Below are 23,341 nucleotides of genomic sequence, written 5' to 3'. Positions count from 1 at the left end.
CATCAGGTAGGAAACTCAATGCTTCCCCCAGGAATCTCAAGCTATTAATACCACTGGTACAATGCTGGCTGATAGAACTATCTTCTTTATATTGAGTTAATGAGTGAATAATGAGAGTAAGAAAGGAAAAATAGGGTTTCAGAAAACAACACTGAATGAATCATGATGAAGCAAAAAACTTACATTAGAACTAATTAAAAGAGGTTTTTGATAAACAAATCTTCATGAGAATTAAGAAGAGGTTATTGATAACATCAAAAAGGTGTTTAAAAAGAAAAAAATACTATTTTCAAAAGTAGGAGAGGGATTTGGTAAGCAATGGAACATACAGACTAGATAGTAAAAATATGTTTTACATCCTAGAAGAAATCAGAGCATTTTGTATTTGGTATAATAGTTTACATATTTACTACTGAACATTAAATGTGCCAGGCACTATGCCCGACACTGAGATTAAAATGATAAATAAGGCTGGGCACAGTGATTCACGCCTGTAAACCTAGTACTTTGGGTGGCCAAGGCAGGAGGACTGCTTGAGCTCAGGAGTTTGAGACCAGCCTGAGCAAGAGCAAGACTCCATCTCTACTAAAAACAGAAAAATTAGCCAGGTGTTGTGGCACGTGCCTGTAGTCCCAGCTACTCAGGAGGCTGAGGCAAGAGGATCAGTTGACCCCAGGAGTCTGAGGTTGCAGTGAGCTATGATGATGCCACTGCACTTCAGCTGGGGCAACAGAGTGAGATTTGGTCTCCAAAAAACAAACAAACAAACAAACAAACAGAATCTCCATCTTTAAAGAGTTTATAGACAAGGAATATAGTTATGATGACACAGTAACTCTACCTTAACCATTAAATCCAATGGCTTTTTCTCAGTCCTCACTTTTAAGACTTCCCTGCAACACAAGAAAGTGATTATCACATACTGGTCACTCAGTAAAAATTAGTCTGAATAAATCTTTGTCAAATTTTCTTACCTTAATCTCTACTTTCCTGAGCTTTTCTTTTCACACTGGTCCTTCAACCTATTCCTTTTCAGTCCCTTTCAGTGGTTCTTCTTTAATCCCCTCTCCCAAGATTGTGTCTCAACCTGTTTTTTCTTTATCCTTTTTCCTTTGGCAAACTCATTCATTCCCAAGGAGTCCATTATAATGTCCAACATGTACAGTTCTAGTTCTGACTTTTCCCCCAAGTACTTGTCTCTTACCTCTAAATTCAATTAGTATATGTCAAACCTAAAAATGAAACTCAACTTTACCATCTAAAACCTGCTCTCTTCCCGTATTTCTTTTCTTTGGAGATTCATTCTCTCAGACCTTTAGGCTTGAGACTTACAACCTCAATCACTTGTGACCAATAGTAGACTTGAATATGGTAGGCTGGGGTCAGAACACTGAATTTGGAAGAGATTTTTCTCTTTGTAAAGTTCACTGGCCTCAATGGGGAACAATCTCATCTCTTGGATCTTGTTACCACCATGTTTCTTAGAACTGAACAGTATAGGATGTTTTAAAAGTTACCAACTATAAGACATCTGGAAATTTATAGTTGAAATGATTTTTTACAAAAGAAAATTTTAAAATTATGAAATATACCAGGTATACAAAAGTATAGATGATAATATATGGACACTTGTATATCTACCACCCAAATATAACTGAAGTCCCTTGTGTATTGTGCCCCTCAAACCCTCTCTCAAATAAATATACCTCTGAGTTTGGTGCTTATCATTAGCATGTGTGCTTTTAGACTTTACTAGGTAAGTATGCATCCATAAACAATAAACAATATTGTCTTGAATGTTTTAAAGCTTTATATTATGGATGGATGATGGTGATGGTTACACAATAATGCAAATGTTACTAAACTGTATACCTAAAAGTTGTTAAAATAGTAAATTTTGTTATATATATTTTACTAGAATAAACAAATCCTTATATTATGGAATTACACTGCACTCATGCTTACTTACCTTTTTTTCTGGGTAGGGATCAATATTTTGGCCAATAAATGTACAGCCAAGAAATGTTGATATGTATAGCTCTAGTTTATTCAATCAGACTGCTATATAGCTTCTCATTATATGACCATATCACAATTTATATACCCATTCTCCAGCTGATGAACATTTACATTATTTTCAATTTTTCACTATTACAAATGTCCCACTTGATAGCTATGTTAAAAACAGGATTTGTGGTTTTTAAATGTTGCTTTAAAAAAAAAAACAACTAAAGAGATCAGAATAAAGATATTAGAACATTAAGAACAGGTTTTCCAATGTAGAAAACAGCTGTGGTGACTATCTCTATAGGTACTTAAGTATTCTATAAAATAGAATTTAACTAAATTCTAATTGTTTATTGAAACCTTTCCCCATATTTAGGTTTCCCTAATTATTAAAATTCACTTAGCATATCATTTAAGCTTGACTAAAAACTTAATATTAATGGATTTTACAGAGTAAAGCTTTACTTTCCCTTGTTAATAACCATACCTATTGCTAAAAACAAAAACAAAAACTCTAGCGCTGTTAACAAAAGAGCCTTCTGAAACCAACATTAAATATTAAATGAAATCTGCAGCATTTCATTCTTGGGGCAAATAAATCAATAAAGAACTGGATGTGTTTATATTTTTTATTACAGCAGTTCAAGAAAGGTCTTAATGGGCCAGTTCCTTGAGATATGTAAACTTCTACCTAAACACTGAGGAAGTTGTAGAGGCCTTATTTACTTCAGCATTAAAATGGAATCCAGGACAATAGCTGTGACTGTTTCTTCCTCACCAGTTTCCTCCAAGGGCCTCATCTGTTGACATCCTCCTCTTACCTATCTCGCCTTTGTTGTCCACTGCTTTCATATTTTCTGCTAGTTTAACAGATTTTTTTTCAGCTTTTGTCAACCTCCCCACTCCCAATCCATCCTATACATTACTAAAAGATATAATTATGTGTCTTAGTTGCTTAGCACAGGGCCTGGTCCATGTACTCAACACACATCAACTATCACTGTTTTGTTACAAGAGTTATCTTCCTAAAGCATAATTCTAACTGGTCTTGCCATTTCTCTGATCAAAAGGTTTTAATGGTTTCCACTGATGACAAGAGGCTGTGTTACAGCAGAAAAGAGGTAACAGAGTGAAGCAGAATGAGTACCATCTTTTCAGTCAGTTATTGGTTAAGATTATGGCTGTGCCTCTATTTAAGCAGAGGTTACCTGAACCTTTCCAGAGCTCATTTTTATCATTGGTAAAATGGGTATAATGATATCTACTTTTCAGAGTTGTTACAAGAATTACAAATTAAATAAGGGCATATATACAAAGCACCCAGGACATACAGTATATATTTAACAAATTCTGATTTTCCCTCCTTACAAACTGAATGCCCAAAACAATTGAATTCCATAATCTAACCTAAAAGCACCTCCTCACACTACTTTCCCATTACATACCACTGATTCAGACAAACAAGGCTTCTCATCATGCTTTGAACCTGACTTCTGGCTTCTTTCCTAAACCTATGCTTATATTCTAGTGGTTTTCCTTTCCTCCCTGACGCATCTAAATCCAGCCAATCCTCAAGACTCAGGCCCCACCCTCCAAAGCATTTTCTCATGCCACCCCCATGCCTTTAAAACACATGGCTTGAACTTCTTTAATTGCACTTACCACATTTGGCCTTATTCAAGAGCTGTATCTGTGTGTCTTACAGCTTCTACTTGAATGAACTGGGAAATAGAAACAGGTAACATCCTCCACTAAATATCCTTTCTACCTAATTTTATCTAGTGCTGACTAAAACTTATAAATCATATCTGAGAACAAGAAAAGCAGCCTATGAAGCTGGCCTGGTACTATCAGCTAGGCATTGGTATTGCTATGAGCTGGCTGGCTTGGTACCCACAGCTAAGTCTCAGTGTTCTCTGTTACATCTAAGCAATTTCCAAACATCAACATCAGACAAGGCCATTCTATGACCATGATGGATCAAGACAAAATTAAGACCAGTCTATAATCTGTCTGAACACAGACAAAACATTAACACTGCCCAAGCCACAAAACACCAAACCACCCCTAGTGTTGGACAACACGAGTGACTGCTTTTTACTTATCTAGTCTTTCTCTAGTCTGCCCTCCCTTTAGATAAACTCTATTAAGATAACCCAGTCATAGAATTTGCTCTACTTTCTGACAATGTTCAATCCAGAACAAAGCCCTATGTCCTTAAACCTTCCTCAAAGTCACTTAACAATTCTAGAAAAAGGCTTTTTCTAACACTGTCACACCGTGTTACTGAGATACCCCACAATTCCCCATGGTATGTATTCTCCCTTGCTACGATAAGTATTAAGCCCAGCTTGTTCAACTATAGGTACATTCTTGGTGGTCTCTAGCTGGAGGACAAACTAAGAGTTTCTTGAATAAAGGTCTAGTGTTTCATTTATGTTTGGGTTCCCCATAGAGCATGCTCTGGGTCTTATATGCTGTACTCTTTGTTGAACTGATCTGGATGAATTATACTGTGTCTAATGTCCTTTACTGGAATCTCAAGATCCAGCCAGTCACTTGCAGAGCTACAAATAGCTTTTTACTTCATTATCCTGCCAGTTTTCAATTTCGGTTTCTAAAATAGAAAATGGCAATGAGGATGACTGATCATGGCGTGCCACACCCACTCACCTATAAGTTTCTGAACTTGAAAAGATGCCTAATTTATAAGCATTCACAGGCTCTAAAATTATTGTTTTCTGTTCATTTCCATAATATACGAACAGAAAAGTGATCCTTTGGAATAAAAATAATTTCCTTATCTCTCTCTTTTGAAAAGTATGTCTTATGCTTCCTTAGGAGCAAATATATGGCAAGCAACCAAAATAATACATTTGTCTTCAGTCACCTACATACCAACACGTAAGGAGCTAACTTAAGATAACAAATAAATGTATGTGTGTATGTATTGACACCTCTCATGGAGATCACAACTCAGTGGGACAAGACTTGCCTGAGGAGAACAGGGTGACAAAGTATGAGCCACTCCAGAGTAACAAGTCCCCTGGGGAAGGGCTGGTAAGAAACCCTATTTATAAGTATTCAGGGCAGGGTCAGCAGGGGAGATGCCCAGATACAATGCTCTTGTGGGAGCACTAAAGGTTCCCAGCCAAAGTAGAGGTGATGGATAGAACCCCCCTGAAGCCAACTCTAACACAGAAAAAGCACATTATCATCTTGGAGGACTTCAACTACCCTGGCATCGATTCAAAGTCTCATTTTGCTAACAATGGAACAACTGACAAGTTCTTGACCTAGTGTGCTGGCAATTTTATGTTACACACATACAAAAGATATGTAGGGGAACTGCTACTCTGACCAAAGAAGAAACTGGTTGGTGGAATGAAAAGAGATCCCAAGGAGAATGACACCATGACACCTTAGTGTTTGTGATAACAAAGTGTGAGTTATGTGGCACAGATTCTAGGAAGCCACAGTTAAATTCTAAAAAAGACATACAATTTCATGGCAAGAGACTTACCCTAAGAGATTTAAGTACATTAAAATACATTTCTGTTTGGGTATTTCAAAAATTCTCAAGCAAGTAGGAAAGGCAGAAGGGAAAAAAAAGTAGATGTACAGGTAGCTCTTCTAAAAGGACAGAAAAGATGAACAGAAAGACACATAAGCAATCAACATGAAAGAGTGGCACGACTTGGAAAAGCCATATGAGGAGGCCAAGGTCCAAAATAAATTAAGTTTTACAAAGGCTAGCAAAAGCAAAAGGGGCATTTTTGGTAATGTTTAGAGCAAAAAGGCAATTTGCCTGGTGATAATATGTGACTCTAAGAAAGCAGAACTTCTCAACCTCTATTTTGCTTCTATAATCTCTATCAAAGGGAATGAATTTTGGATTAAATGGAGGAGAATTAACAATCCTGAGGGAAAAAAAATAAAGTCCCAGAGAAGAATAAGTTTGAGTCTATACCCTAAATTATTTCTACCAAGAGGATAGGGAAAACTTGCAAATAAGATCACTGAATTAAAGAAAATTTTAAGAAATTATGTTAGTAGAAAGAGAAGTCTTAAAAGATGGAAATAATTATTATTCCAATGCAGAAAGTAGAAAGTGGATGGTGGATTCTACAAACTATAGAGAAGTGAGCATGTTGTAGCTTGAGCTAGATTCTAAAAAGGATTCTTCTTTTTTTTTTTTTTTTGATGGAGTGGATATGGGAGGGAAGAGACAGTACTTTTTTTCCCTGAATATAAAAGAAATACATATCTATGGAAAATTGAGAAAGTACAGAAAAATGTAAGGAATAACAATCACCCATAATTCCATTATCCAGAAATAACCACTGTTAAAATGTTTACATATTTCTCATCCCAGGGATGCAGGGATGGTTCAACATACGTAAATCTATAAATGCAATTCACCACATCAACAGAAGCAAAAACAAAGACCACATGATTCTTTCAATAGATGCAGAAAAAGCTTTTGACAAAATTCAACACCCTTTCATGATACGAACACTTAAGAAAATAGGCATAGAAGGGACATACCTAAAAATGATACAAGCCATTTATGACAGACCCATAGCCAACATCATACTGAATGGGGAAAAACTGAAAGCATTCCCACTTAGAACTGGAACCAGACAAGGCTGCCCACTATCTCCACTTCTGTTCAACATAGTGCTGGAAGTCTTGGCTACAGCAATCAGACAGGAAAATGGAATCAAAGGTATCCAAATAGGGGCAGAAGAGATCAAACTTTCACTGTTTGCTGATGATATGATATTGTATCTAGAAAACCCCAAGGATTCAACCAAGAAACTCCTGGAACTGATCAATGAATTTAGTAAAGTCTCAGGATACAAAATTAATACACAGAAATCAGAGGCATTCATATACGCCAACAACAATCTAATTGAGAACCAAATCAAAGACTCAATTCCCTTCACAATAGCAACAAAGAAATTAAAGTACCTAGGAATATATTTAACCAAAGAGGTAAAAGACCTCTACAAGGAAAACTATGAAACACTGCGGAAGGAAATAGCAGAGGATGTAAACAGATGGAAATCCATACCATGCTCGTGGATCGGCAGACTCAATATCATCAAAATGTCTATACTACCCAAACTGATCTACAGATTCAATGCAATACCTATTAAAATCCCATCAGCATTCTTCACAGATATAGAAAAAATAATTTTACGCTTCGTATGGAACCAAAGAAGACCCCGAATATCAAGAGCAATACTAGGCAACAAAAACAAAATGGGAGGCATTAATATGCCAGATATCAAACTATACTACAAAGCTGTAGTCATTAAAACAATATGGTATTGGCACAAAAACAGGAATATTGACCAGTGGAACAGATGTGAGAATCCTGATATAAAACCATCCTCATATAGCCATCTCATCTTTGACAAAGCAGACAAAAACATACGCTGGGGAAAAGAATCCCTCTTCAATAAATGGTGCTGGGAAAACTGGATAGCCACCTGTAGAAGGCTAAAACAGGACCCACACCTTTCACCTCTCACAAAAACCAACTCACGCTGGATAACAGACTTAAACCTAAGATATGAAACTATTAGAACTCTAGAGGAAAAAGTTGGAAACACTCTCCTAGACATCGGCCTGGGCAAAGAGTTTATGAAGAAGTCCCCAAAGGCAATCACAGCAGCAACAAAAATAAATAAATGGGACATGATCAAACTACAAAGCTTCTGCACAGCCAAAGAAATAGTCATGAAAGTAAACAGACAACCTACAGAATGGGAGAAAATTTTTGCATCCTATGCATCCGATAAGGGACTGATAACTAGAATATACTTAGAACTCACGAAAATTAGGAAGAAAAAATCAAATAACCCCATCAAAAAGTGGGCAAAGGACTTGAACAGAATTTTTTCTAAAGAAGACAGAAGAATGGCCAACAAACATATGAAGAAATGCTCAACATCTCTAATCATCAGGGAAATGCAAATCAAAACCACAATGAGATATCACTTAACCCCAGTGAGAATGGCCTTTATCAAAAAATCTCCAAACAATAAATGCTGGCGTGGTTGCGGAGAGAGAGGAACACTCCTACACTGCTGGTGGGACTGCAAACTAGTTCAACCTCTGTGGAAAGCAATATGGAGATACCTTAAAGCGATACAAGTGAATCTACCATTTGATCCAGCAATCCCATTGCTGGGTATCTACCCAAATGATCCAGTGACACTCTACAAAAAAGACACCTGCACTCGAATGTTTATAGCAGCACAATTCATAATTGCAAGGCTGTGGAAACAGCCCAAGTGCCCAACAATCAAAGAATGGATTAATAAAATGTGGTATATGTACACCATGGAGTACTATTCAGCTCTAAGAAACAATGGTGATATAGCACACCTTATATTTTCCTGGTTAGAGCTGGAACCCATACTACTAAGTGAAGTATCCCAAGAATGGAAAAACAAGCACCAGATATATTCTCCAGCAAACTGGTATTAACTGAGTAGCACCTAAGTGGACACATAGGTGCTACAGTAATAGGGTATTGGGCAGGTGGGAGGGGGGAGGGGGGCGGGTATATACATACATAGTGAGTGAGATGTGCACCATCTGGGGGATGGTCATGATGGAGACTCAGACTTTCGGGGGGAGGGGGGGAAGTGGGCATTTATTGAAACCTTACAATCTGTACCCCCATAATATACCAAAATAAAAAAAATAATTAAAAAAAAAAATGTTTACATATTTCTTTCTAGTAAATATATACCTTTACTTTTCACTGGTATCATACAATGTTCCCACATCACTTAAAACTCTTCATGAATATAAGTTACTGGATTCATCATAATGGTCTATCGTACAGATGCAGGATAATTTATGTAACCACAAGGAATGTAATACTACTAAGGTAGTGGCTTACAAATGCTAATAGAGGAAGTCATGATCCCTAGGAGACAGCATTCATTAATTCACTCAATTCACTCATTCTTTCATTTATTCAATATTTATTGTCTACTATATATAGGCTTGGTCTAAAGCTAGACATACAGCTACAAACAAAACAAATATAAATCCCCAACCTCATGGAGACTCCTTTCTATATGGAAAAAATGACAATAAACAATATAATGATAAATACTAAGGAGAAAAAATAAAGCAGGGATAAAGGATAGGACTATGTTGGGGGACATTAAGATTTCAGCTGCAGTGGCCAGAGAAGGCATCAGGAGATGTCATTTGAGTGAAGACATGAAGATGAAGGAAAAGGCATGTGGATATGCAAAGGCCCTGAGTTGGGAGCTAGCCTGGCATGTTCAAGGACAGTGAGGAGGCAGCCAGTGTGGCCAAAGCAAAGAAAGAGGAAAAAATTGAAGGAAATCAGAAAGTGGATAATGTAGGGCCTTTTAGGTCATGTACAGACCTTTTCTATTCATCAGGAAGCCACTGGGAGGTTTTGAGGAAGGAAGAAACATGAGTTGACTTATGTTTTAACATGATCACTGTGGCTGCTGTATTGAGAACAGACTGAAGGGGGGAAGGGAGCAAGCAGGTAGACCATAGTGACAGAATAAAATGGAATAGAGCAGGAGTCCTCAAACTTTTTAAATAGGGGGCCAGTTCACTGTCCCTCAAACCGTTGGAGAGTGCGCACTGTGGGCCCAGGATGAGTCGGCTGCTAAGCAGGACAGGCAGTGGTGGCAAAAACACCCAGAGGGCTGGATAAATGTGCTAGGTGGCCCGTATGTGGCCCATGGGCCGTAGTTTGAAGATGCCTGGAATAGAGCAATCAAATGACCAACTGGTTGAATGTCTACAAAAAGGTTTCAATGAATAGACTGGTGTGACTCTTAAGGCAGTTTCAAATGACTGGTACATTTTTAAAAATAATTTGAATGGCTTGTCACGAAGACATGCTGATCATAATCAAGTGTGAAATTGTAAATAAAAAATTATAAGAGGGGAAAAACCTGAACATCAACTGGATATTTAATGACATTATGGAAGTATTGATTTTGTAGGTATGATAATGGCATTATGGCCATGTTGTAAGAAGAATGCTATTTTTTAGAGATGCATACTGAAGTATTTAAGGATGAAGTGATCCAATATGTAGGATTTGCTTCAAAATAATCCATTGAATGGGGGAAAAAGTAGGTAGGGATATCCATGACACAGATTGACTAGGTACTGATGGTTGTTGAAGCAGGATAATGTAGATTCATTTTACTATTCTTTCCACTTTTGCATATGTTTAAAAATGTCTTTAGCAAAAAGGTTTTTAAAAAATCAAGAATGGCATATAGCTGAGAGAGATGGTAAACAAGTACACTGAATGGAACAATTAATGTTCTGAAAGAATTTCAAGAGGCTAGAATTCTGGAGCAAATTTAAACAGATAGAATACATCAGGGAAAACTACAAAGTCCTATATTTAGTTCCAAAGCATCAAGTAAATAGTACAAAATGAACAAAACCTAGATGAGCAGGTCCTACTAAAAATGGAAAAAAAAAAAAAAAAAAGATTTAAAATTCAGCAAGTAAAATGCCAAAGTGAGAAAGATGCCAAAAATCTAAAGCAATCCCCAGAAAGCATTAAGTACAGAATTTTAAAAAGGACGGTTGAGGGGGAGGAGGAGAAAATAGACTGCTTTTTCATAAGCTACTTGTCTTACATTTGCTGTTACTAGCAGTTCTAGAAGTCCTTTTTTTTTTTTTTTTTTTGAGACAGAGTCTCACTATGTCACCCGAGCTAGAGTGCAGTGGCATCATCATAATTCACTGTACCCTCAAACTTGTGGGCTCAAGCAATCCTCCTGCCTGGGCCTCCCAGAGCGCTAGGATTATAGGCCTGAGCCACTGCGCCTAGCCTAGGAGTCCCTTCTAACAGGGCTGTGTTCAGATACCTGCAACTATGTCATATAAGGAACGGGTGAGAGAGCCAGGGATGTTAAAATAAGACTGAAGAAGAGGACATAATACTATTCTTTAAATTCTTGAATTTACCCCTCCTCTTTAAACTACTTTTCCTCAATTCCTATTCTGGTGAAGAATATCATCATCTACACATTCACCTAAACCTGAAAATGATCCAAGATGCCTTCCTCTCCCTCACCTGCCAATTCTTTTGTTCTCTTCCCTCCAACTCAATGTTGATAGCCTGTCTTGCTCCAGTACCCATATTTTCCTATGGGAACCGCTCTCAATTTTAGAGACGGTTAATCAGCATATCCTTCCTACCCACAGCACTGCAAGTAAGGTAATTCAAGCCATTAAGGTGAGTGGATATGTTTGCTGGGACTGCTGGGAAAGAAACTGAGACACAGGGTTGGGGTGAGAGTGCAGGAGGATTTAAAAGAAAATAGTCACTCTCTGGACAGTGGAATCTGAGGAGGTAATATCTGGAATTGTTGCAACCATTGTTGCTACGCTGAGAGAGCAGCCAGAGGACGGACCCAATTTGAGAAGGAAGTTGGAGTGAAAAGGACACAGAAAATCAGAGCTGAAGCCCTGATGAGACTGTGAATCTCTGGATCAAACCATAGTGGAAGCCCACAGGGTCTTTTCATTTACACAAGACAATAAATTCTCTTTCTCTCTTAAGACAAGTCAAGCCGAATTTTCTGTCACTTGTCACAAGCATCCTAACTGAGAAGCCCAATGACACCAACTTAGTGATGCTCATGGAGTCTCAATTGGACTACTGCAACAATCTTCTCCATGAAGAAATCCTCACAAAGTAGCCTCTACACTGCTGCCAGGGTGTCCTTTCTAAAATCAGGTTGAATGTTTCTCTTCCACTTACAAACTTATGATGGCCTCATCTGCCTTTAGAATAAAATCCAAACTAAGACAGAAAAAATTCTTTACAATGTGGCCCTTGCCAACTTCTCTGGTCAATCTCTCACAATTCTAAGGCTATTTCAAGGCTCTGTGTTTTTTTGCTCTGTGTGCCTAGAATGTCTTCCTTCATCTGGACGATAAACAAATAAAAAACAAAACATTAAAACATTTTAAGAGTTGTCTCCTCAATTTAGCCAAGGAAAGCAAGGTTGGCTTAACATAAAAAAATCAATTAATGTAATATGCCATATCAATAGAATAATCTCATGATCATCTCAACACAGAAAAATGCATCTAACTTAACTCAACACCCTTTCCTAACTAAAAACAATCAACAAATTACAAATGAGAAGGAAACTTCTTCAACCTGATAAGAGGCATCTACAAAATGCCCCCATATAACATTATACTTAATGGTATGAAAACTTTCTTCTTAAGATCAGAAACAAAACAAGATGTTTGCTCTTACTACTTCTATTAAACACTGTACTGGAGGTTCCAGCCAGGGCAGTTAGGCAAAAAATAAATAAATAAAGGGCATGCAGATTAGAAAGAAAAAAATAAAACTATCTCTATATACAGAAAACATGATCATGTATTAGAGCTAATAAATTCAGCAAAGTGGCAGGTTACAATATCAATATACAAAAATTAATTGTATGCCTATGTACTTGCAAGCAACAATCTGAAAATAAAATTAAGAAATAATTCAATGCATAATAGCATCAAAAAGAATAAAATACTTAGGAATATATTTAACAAAATAAGACTCTTACACTGAAAACTACAACCTTCTTTGAAAGAAATTAACATGTTGACTCCCACACTCGGAAAAAGAAATTTCCCTGGGCCCACAGTGATTTACTAAAACAAAACGATCCTTTCTAATTTGTTATTTTTTATTGTTTTCTGTGCATGAGTTATATGCAATGCAATCCACGTTTTTAGAATTAAATTGTCAATATTAATTGTGACAATAAGAACATCAACTAGTAAGATTTTCATGAACCAAATTCAGGATTTTGCTTAATGTTGCCCCAGGCTCAAACTAGCCTGAATTAAATAAAACTCACATGGCAATCAATGTGTTAAAGATCTAAATAAATAAAAAGAAATTCTGTGCTCATGTAATAAACTGAAAGACTTAATATTGGTAAGATGGCAATGTTCCCCAAATTGATTCAACACACCGTATGAAAATCCAGATGGTTCTTTGTTTTCCTTCAGAAATTGACAAGATGATCCTAAAATTCATACAAAAATGTTGGGTTACAAGATCCAGAATAGCCAAAACAATCTTGAAAAAGAACAAAGTTGGAGAATTCACACTTCATGATTTCAAAACTTACAAAGCTACAATAATCAAGACAATGTGGTACTGGCGTTAAGGTAGGTGTATAGATCAATGGAATAGAATTGAGAGTCCAGAAATAAACCCTCATATTTGCAGTTAATTGAGTTTCAACAAAGATAACAAAAAAATTCAATGAGAAAAGAATAGTCTTTTCCACAATGGTGCTGGGACAACTGTATATCCACATGAAGTTCAACTCCTACCGCACATAGTATGTACAAATTAATTCAAAGGGATCAAATATTTAACTGCAGCAGCAAAACTATAAAACTTCAAAATATGCACAAATCTTCGTGATCTTGGCTTTGGCAATGATTTGTCTTAGATATGACAAAAGCAGAAGCAACAAAAAGATAATAGATCAACTGGACTTCATTAAAATTTAAAACTTTTCTTCTTCAAAGAACACCATCAAGAAAGTGAAGACAGGCTGGGCGCGGTGGCTCACGCCTGTAATCCTAGCTCTCTGGGAGGCCGAGGCGGGCGGATTGCTCAAGGTCAGGAGTTCAAAACCAGCCTGAGCAAGAGCGAGACCCTGTCTCTACTATAAAAAATAGAAAGAAATTAATTGGCCAACTGATATGTATATAAAAAATTAGCCGGGCATGGTGGCGCATGCCTGTAGTCCCAGCTACTCGGGAGGCTGAGGCAGAAGGATCGCTCGAGCCCAGGAGTTTGAGGTTGCTGTGAGCTAGGCTGACACCACGGCACTCACTCTAGCCTGGACAACAAAGTGAGACTCTGTCTCAAAAAAAAAAAAAAAAAAAAGAAAGAAAGTGAAGACAACCCACTGAATGGGAGAAAATATTTGCAAATTATATATTTGGTAAGGGACTTGTATCTAGAATATAAAAAGAACTCTTACAACAATAAAAAGTAACCCATTTCAAAAGTGGATAAAGGACCTGAATAGACATTTCTCCAAAACAGATACACAAATAGTGAATAAACACACGAAAAGACAATGTCATTAGTCATAAGGGCAATGCAAATAAAATTACAATGAGATGTCACTTCACACCCACTAGGATAGCTATAATCAAAGACAAATAAGTGGGGGCAAGATATGGAGAAATTGGAACCCTTATACACTACTGAGGGGAATGTAAAATGGTACAAGTGCTTTGGAAAATAATCTGGCAGTTTCTCAAAAGGTTAAACAGAGTAACCATATGACCCAGAAATTCCTCTCTTAGTTCCAACCACAATGGAATACTCACATTATCCAAGTGTATACACCCAAGAGAAATGAAAACAAGTCCACACAAAAATTTGTACAAAAACATTAATAGCAGCATTATTCATAATAGCTAAAAGGAAAAACAATCTAATGTCCATCAACTGATGAATGGATAAATAAAATGTTGTATATCCACATAATGGAATAGTATTAATCTATAAAAAGGAATGGAGTACTGATACAAGTTACAAAGTGGAAACATTACACTAGGTGAAGAAGCATATAGATAACATATTGCATTCATATTAAATGTCCATAACAGCCAGATCTACATAGAGATATAGTAGATTACTAGTTGCCTAGGCCTGGAGGGTGGGCTGGGGGATTTGGAGGGTAATAGCTAAAAGGTTTCTTTTGGGGATAAAACAAGCTAAAATTGATTGTGGTGATGGTTGCACAACTCTGTTAAAATATTAAATACCACTGCACTGCACACTTTAAGTGGGTGATTTATATGGCATGTAAATTAGACCTCAAGAAAGCTGTTACAAGAAAAAAAAAAAAAAAAAGATCTGCCTCCTCTATGAGACCTTTCTTAAATCCAAAAAAATTGCCCATTGCGTATATGTGTCTCCACTGTTCCCTGTGTAGACTTGAATACCTGCAAGTATTCACTGACGCTCTTGCATTTATCTGTTGACATGTCTGTTTTCCTCTACTAACCTTTGGGCTCCTCAAGGCAGGGATTTGGTTCATTTTTTCCGGGAATATGCAGTGTATGTAGGCTGTGTATATACTACGTGATAGGATACATTATAAATATTTGTTAAAAGACCAACTTAAAGGCAACCTGGTGGAAAGGGGACTGTACTTGTTTCACACACACCAATCAGCAAAAATGGAAGCTATAATGACATAAACTTTATGAATTTTCAAATAAACAGGGTTTTCCCTTTCTTCAAAGCAGGGATTTCTGGGTTTTGTGAATTATCTGAATTGATACTCAAATTTGTGGCATGTGTATAAATAATATGTACAATTTTCTAGAGATGAATACATAGTTTTCATCATATTCTCAAAGGAGTATATAACCCCAAAATGCTTAGGATTCACTGCTTTAAAAATGTCAGTGTACCAGGGAAGGGACACTGACAATAGCTGGCAAATTTCAGTTACTGGAATTTACCATTCAAGGTATGTTTGTGCCTACACTATACTACTTAGGTAATTTGTAATATAAAAAAGAGAATTCACAATCTTAAATCTATTCATTTAGAAGTATTTATTGCCCATTACATGCCAGGTGCTAAAGAAATAGTGGTAAGCAAGGCAAAGTCTCTGGTCTCATGGAGCTTACATTCTAGAAGGTGGAGACAAAAACCAAACAGGTAAACCAAATTCCATATCATACAGTGATTCCTGCAAGGAAGAATATAAAGCAACATAATGGAATAGGAAATGATGGGAGTAGAAAGTTATTTCATATAGGCTCATCAAGGAAAATCTCTCTGTGGAGGTTATATTTGAGCAGCAATTTAAAAGATGAGAAGGAAGATGAGGGAAGAGCATTTCAGGCTGACATTTACAGGACATTCTACCCTCAAACCACTGAATATACGTTCTTCTCATCAGCTCATGGGTCATTCTCTAAGATTGACCATATCCTAGGACACAAAGCAGATCTCAAACAATTTTAAAAAAATAGAAATTATACCATGTATCTTTTCAGACCACTATGGAATAAATGTAGAAATCAATCCTAATAGGAGTTCTCATTTCTACACAAAGTCATGGAAACTAAACAACCTTCTGCTGAATGATCACATCATAAATGAGGAAATCAAGATGGAAATCAAAAGACTCTTTGAACTACATGACAAAGGAGACACAAGTAACCAAAACCTGTGTGGCACAGCTTAAAGCAGTCCTGAGAGGAAAGTTTATTTCTATAAATGCCTACATCCAAAAGTCAAAAAGATTACAAATAGACAACCTAATTAATCAATTCAAAAGCTGGAAAAAGAAGAACAGACCGACCCCAAACCCAGTAGAAGAAGTGAAATTATTAAGATCAAATCAGAACTAAATGAAATTGACAACAGGAAAACTATATGGAAGATTAATAAAACAAAAAGGTGGTTATTTGAAAAACTAAACAAAATTGACACACCATTGGCTAGACTAACAAAAAGCAGAAAAGAAAAATCTCTAATAAGCTCCATCAGGAACAATAAAGGAGAAATTACAATTGATGCCATGGAGATACAAGATATAATTTATGAATACTACAAAAACCTTTATGCACACAAACTGGAAAATGTGGAGGAAATGGACAATTTCTTAGAAACACACAGCCTCCCTAGGCTCAACCAGGAAGAAACAGAATTCCTGAACAGACCAATAGCAGTACTGAAATTGAAACACCAATAAAAAAACCTTCCTAAAAGGAAAAGTCCTGAACCAGATGGTTTCACACTCGAATTTTACCACACCTACAAAGAACTGGTGCCTATCCTGCAGAAATTATTCCACAACATCGAGAAGGATGGAATTCTCCCCAACACAATTTATGAAGTGAACATAACCCTGATACCAAAACCAGGAAAGGATGCAACAAAAAAAGAGAACTACAGACCAATATCCCTTATGAACATGGATGCAAAAATTCAACAAAATCCTAGCCAATCAAATCCAGGTGCTTGTCAAGAAAATAATCCATCACAACCAAGTGGGCTTCATCCCAGGGATGCAAGGATGGTTCAACACATGCAAATCTATAAATGTAATTCACCATATAAACAGAAGCAAAAATAAAGACCATATGATCCTCTCAATAGACACAGAAAAAGCATTTGACAAAATTCAACACCCTTTTATGATAAGAATGCTCAACAAAATAGGCATAGACGGGGCTTACCTAAAAATGACACAAGCCATATATGACAAACCCACAGCCAATATCATACTGAATGGGGAAAAATGGAAAGCATTCCCACTTAGAACTGGAACAAGGCAAGGTTGCCCACTATCTCCACTTCTATTCAACATAGTGCTGGAAGTCCTTGCTACAGCAATCAGATAAGAGAGCAGAATTAAGGGCATCCAAATGGGAGCAGAAGAGATCAAACTCTCACTCTTTACTGATGACATGGTATTATACCTAGAAAACCCCAACAATTCAATCAAGAGACTCCTTGAACTGATAAATGAATTTGGTAAAATCTCAGGATACAAAATCAATACACAGAAATCAGAGGCATTCACATACACCAACAACAGTACAAGTGAGAACCAAACCAAAGACTCAATTCCCTTCAAAATAGCAACAAAGAAAATAAAGTACCTAGGAATATATTTAACCAAGGAGGTAAAAGACCTCTACAGGGATAAAAATGAAACACTGAAGAAAGAAATAGCAGAGGATGTAAACAGGTGGAAGAATATACCATGCTCATGGGTCAGCAGAATCAACACTGTTAAAATGTCTATACTACCCAAAGTGACTTACTGAGTCAATGCAATCCCTATTAAAATACCATCATCATTTTTCACAGATATAGAAAAAATAATTTTACAATTCATATGGAACCAGAGAAGACCCCATATAGCAAAATCAATCCTAGGCAATGAAAACAAAATAGGAGGTATCAATTTACCAGCTTTCAAACTATACTATAAGCCTCTAGTAATTAAAACAGCTTGGGACTGGCACAAGAACTGGGACATTGACCAGTGGAACAGAACAGAGAACCCAGATATAATACTATCCTCATATAGCCAACTAATCTTCGACAAAGCAGACAAAAACATAAATAAGGATTCTTTTCCCCAGTGTAATAAATGGTGCTGGGAAAACTGGATAGCCACATGCAGAAGACTGAAACAGGACCCACACCTTTCACCTCTCACAAAAATCAACTCACACTGGGTAACAGACTTGAACATTAGGTGTGAAACTATTAGAATTCTAGAGGAAAACGTTGGAAATACTCTTCTAGACATTGCCCTAGGCAAAGAATTTATGTAGACCCCAAAGGCAATCACAGCAGCAACAAAAATAAATAAATGGGATCTGATCAAATTAAAAAGCTTCTGCACAGCCAAAGAAACTGTCAAGAGAGCAACCAGACAACCCACAGAATGGGAGAAAATTTTCACAAGCTACAAATCCGATAAAGGGCTGATAACTAGAATCTATTTAGAACTCAGAAAAATCAGCGAGAAAAAAATCAAGCAACCCTATCAAAAAATGGGCAAAGGACACGAACAGAAACTTCTCAAAAGACGACAGAATAATGGCCAACAAACATATGAAAAAATGCTCAACAACTCTAATCATCAGGGAAATGCAAATCAAAACCACAATGAGATATCACTTAACTACAGTAAGAATGGCCTTTCTCAAAAAGTCCCCAAACAATAAATGTTGGTGTGGATGCAGAGAGAGAGGAACACTCCTACACCGCTGGTGGGACTGCAAACTAGTGCAACCTCTGTGGAAAGCAGTACGGAGATACCTTAAAGCGATACAAGTAGATCTACCATTTGATCCAGCAATTCCACTACTAAGCATCTACCCAAAAGATCAAAAGTCACTTTATGAAAAAGACACCTGCACTCAAATGTTTATAGCAGCACAATTCACCATTGCAAAATTGTGGAAACAACCCAAGTGCCCATCAATTCATGAATGGATTAATAAAATGTGGTATATGTATACCATGGAGTACTACTCAGCTTTAAGAAACAATGGTGATATAGCACCTTTTGTATTTTCCTGGATAGAGCTGGCACCCATTCTACTAAGTGAAGTATCTCAAAAATAGAAAAACAAGCACCACATGTACTCGCCAGCAAATTGGTATTAACGGACCAACACCTAAGTGGACATATAGGATAATAACATTTATTGGGTGTCAGGCAGGTGGGAGGGGTGAGGAGGGGATGGGTGTATACAAACACAATGAGTGAGATGTGCAACATTTGGGGGATGGTCACGCTTGAGGCTCTGACTCGAGGGGGGCATGAGCAATATATGTAACCTTAACACTTGTGCCCCCATAATATGCTAAAATAAATAAATAAAACATGAAAAAAACCTGAAAGTGCAAAGATTCTATGATGAGAACACTGAATACCAGCATTTAAGTTCTCAAGAAAAAGAGCCATGTCTAATCTCCACTTTATACTTCTTAAAACACTCAAAAGGGTGTCCTCCACTCACATTCAATAGTACTTGCTCAAGATAATCCACCATAATTATCTTGAATTCAGCTCAGTAAAAAAAAACTGTTTTAGAAGAATCTTCACTATTCAGGATCATCAAGAATTTACTCTTCTTCAAGGCAGACAATATCATTAGACAAAATAAATAAAACCTTTTGGATTTTGCAACAAGACAGACAGAAAGGAAAAAAAAAAAAAAGACCAAATAAGCAAAGATGTTTTAGAAGTCTCTTCCCAGTGGATAGTCTTACAAGCATAAAGACTATCCAGGAATTCTGCAAACAGAATTATGTGTTCAATCTGATTTCCACTCCTAGAACTGGGTGCTTTGCATTTACAGTATTTATATCTATGATGCCCAAGAAAATGTAACTACAGTCAATGTGCACAAATTAGAGTTCAAAAGGAGCTGTCCAGCAATCAACAGGTTGAACATTAGTGGAAGTGTCTGCAGTCTGTAAAACCATGTCACAAGAAATTTACAAAGATAATTTACAAGAGAAAGTTAGCAGAACTTCATGACCCACAGAGAATTGTTCTGGTTCATTTTCCCTGCGTTAAGCACCATACCTTTACACTTACTCTGTAAAAGCCCCCGAATGCAGCCAAGAGGAAGGATCTTTAAACACCATATACATCATGCCAATAACAAACGAGTAACAGATAAATATTGTTTAAGTAAGGGGAACGTAATCAGTTGTTCATCTCCACCTCAGTCACTGAAACTTGGGTTGTTAAAATCTTCAAGTTATATTAAAAGACCCTGAAACAGTGAGCGCCCAACACCAAGTTGAAAGGACACAACCAATTAAGCTTAACAATAACCTCTTCCAGCTGAGTTCAGTTCACACAAAAGCACACAGAAACCCCATCGAGGGAAAGAAACTCAACTGGGAACCCTGTTAACTCAGAGCATGTGAACAGATGGTAACAAGATGAGTTAGGCCAGCAAGGGGAAGAGGGAAGGGACTAAGAACAAAAGGGTGTGTGCGAGGCCTAAACCGGGATGCTCTATACACACATTCCTGGCTCGGCCTGCAGCCGAACCGGGCTGGGCCGCCGCCCGCTGATTCCAACGGACTTGTGGGGCTTGCCCCGCCCAAAACGCTGTCTCCTAGGTTCTCTAGCCGGTTTAACCGGTATCTCTGTAGGGGCTGGGACTCCCGGAGTCACCCCCCTGGAGCGCGTTTTGCCGGGCGGCTCAGGAGTGGCCGGCCCGTTCTTACCTTCGGGCGCTGGCGGCGGCTCTTGCCGCTTTCCGCGAGACAGGAAGGCCTTGGGCAGCAGCAGCGACACAGCCAGCACGAGCCCCGAGGCCAGGGCCACTCTCTGCACCGTGGAGTACGCCATGGTCGCTCACAGGTGCAGGTGCAGATTCCCGCAGGAACCGGAACCGGAACCTCAGCGCGGGCTGCGCGGACGGCGTCGCGCGAGGGACAAGGTGCGCGAGGCGCCCGCGCCTCCACCTCGGCGGTCTGGAGCCGACCTGCTCCTCCCGCGCGGTTCCCAGTCGTAGTAAATGGACCCGCACCACCCCTTTTATACTAACCAGAAACTCCTCCTCCTCCCTCACCATCAGTCATCCAGCCCTGAGCATTCTACCGCCTGCACATCCTGCAGCCAGCGCCCTTCCATCCGCACTTACCACACCGCGCTGCACCCACCCTTAGAGCACGCCCTGATTTCCTCCTCACTGCCGTGAACTCCGTGTTCCAGCTTCCACTCATGTTCCTCGCACTCATTCTCCGTCTGCAGCCAAAGGAAATAATGCTAAACGCAGGAGTTATTCTGTCGCTTAAAACTTTTCAAAAATTCCCCAGTATCTTAAGAACAAAAGTCAAACTTTTTCTATGACCTTAAGGCCTTGCATAGTTTGGTCTTACTAATGCTCCTTCCAAGCTGCATGGTTTGCTATTTCCCCAGCATACTTCTTGTTTTTGGAGGACCTTTTCTTGTCCTGTTCCCTCTGCCTGGAAAATCCCTGATGCCATCTCCACCTGTCAAAAACTTTTCTGGGCCGGGCGCTGTGGCTCACGCCTGTAATCCTAGCTCTTGGGAGGCCGAGGCGGGCGGATTGCTCAAGGTCAGGAGTTCAAAACCAGCCTGAGCAAGAGCGAGACCCCGTCTCTACTATAAATAGAAATTAATTGGCCAACTGATATATATATAAAAAAAAAAATTAAGAAATTAATTGGCCAACTGATATATATATAAAAAAAAAAATTAGCCGGGCATGGTGGCGCATGCCTGTAGTCCCAGCTACCCGGGAGGCTGAGGCAGAAGGATCACTCGAGCCCAGGAGTTTGAGGTTGCTGTGAGCTAGGCTGACGCCACGGCACTCACTCTAGCCTGGGCAACAAAAGCGAGACTCTGTCTCAAAAAAAAAAAAAAAAAAAAAACTTTTCTGAAGAACAGCTCAAAAACACTACCCTCATGAAGTTTTTCAGTTAGCCTCACTTCCTCTACAATCCCACCTTTCTTTGTTACTGTCTGTATTCCTGTCTGTATTCTGTATTCATTTAACAAACATTTTTTAGTTTTTACTATGTATCAAACTCTGAACTTGGCACTACGGGGTCTGACGAATAAGATGAGTTACCTCATGGGGCAGATAGATATCTAAACAAGAAAATATCATAAGTGTTCTGGACGCTGGAGCAGTCAGCTGAACTGGAAGGAGGAAGAGTGGAAAACCTCCTTAGAGAAGGTGAAATTTAAGTTAGTTTTTGAAAAATGAGTAACTTCCTAGGCAGACAGGTAGGAGGGGTTAGAAGGATATTCCCCAAAAAGGGCACAAAAGAAAGCAAAGGCATGAAAGCTTGAAGCTTCCTGGTGTGTTCAGAAAACTATCAGTAATTCATTTTGGCTAGGCCACAGAGTTGATGACAGGACACAAAGTGATGAGACTGCAATACAACCAGGAGCTAGATTATGAAAAGCTTAGTTAGAACTTCAGTTAAACATGGCAGATGTGACATGTGCATTTATCTTTGCTATCCCCAGACACTTCCCAAAAATGAAAATAAAGAGATAAAGTGTATAAACTATGAGATTAAAGACAATGGTAGAAAAGACGGCAGTAGTTGAGAAATGTCAAAAATTGTATAAGATGCTCTTCAACAATGTCTAATAGAAATACAATGCTAGCCACATATGTAATTTAAAATGTTCTAGTAGCCACATTTTAAAAGTAAAAATTTTAATGATATTTTTATTTAAACTAATATATCTAAAATATCATCATTTCAAAATGTGTAGCACTGGTCAGTCACATTTCAACAGCTTAGTAGTGTGGCAAGTTGGCTACCATATTGGATAGTGCAGGTGTATAGCATAAAATGTTGACAGCATAAAGTGCTGACAGAAGAAAAGCTTATAAGAAGCAAATTAATTTGCCCCTGGGAACCTATAAAGTCTTAGGAATTGGAGGCACTGGGTTTCTTTAAAGACAGGGATATAGATTGGGGCTGACTAAAGAAGGATGGGTTGAAAGTCTGGTTAAGCAGCAGTTGCTATCTCCTAAATCTCTTTCCTCAATTCCTCATGTTTTGCCCCTATTTGCTTCACTCAAGCATCATTATCATTGATGTAATCAACATCAACATATTAAGTACCTACTATGTTCCAGGCATTTTACATATCATAACTCAATTGATTCTCCCAGCAACTTCATGAAGTAAGCAATATTATTATATATTCATTTTACAGATGAGAAAACCAATACACAGAAA

At 38.0% G+C, this 23,341-nt stretch overlaps 1 protein-coding gene across 4 annotated transcripts in view; it reads right to left on the bottom strand.

The window, feature by feature from the left end:
* RIC3 (RIC3 acetylcholine receptor chaperone) overlaps window positions 1-21,332 on the bottom strand; it is a 56,172-nt gene extending 34,840 nt beyond the window's left edge. For 2 of the 4 annotated variants that reach the window (XR_012918969.1, XM_012783953.3), the window contains exon 1: window positions 20,837-21,332. Coding sequence is in view for 1 of the 4 variants with exons in the window: in XM_012783953.3 (XP_012639407.2) it covers window positions 20,837-20,960 (124 nt within the window). In the remaining 3 variants the exon portion in view is untranslated. Of the gene's footprint in view, window positions 1-841; window positions 6,453-20,836 lie in introns of those variants that run through there. The other 2 variants (XM_076002209.1, XM_076002208.1) reach the window with 2 other exon arrangements.
* Window positions 21,333-23,341: the final 2,009 nt, after the last annotated feature.

The sequence above is a fragment of the Microcebus murinus genome, chromosome 4 (assembly GCF_040939455.1).
Source record: "Microcebus murinus isolate Inina chromosome 4, M.murinus_Inina_mat1.0, whole genome shotgun sequence".
NCBI lineage: Eukaryota > Metazoa > Chordata > Mammalia > Primates > Cheirogaleidae > Microcebus > Microcebus murinus.
The sequence above is the reverse complement of the archived record's forward strand: the minus strand, read 5'-3'. Positions and strand labels throughout refer to the sequence as shown.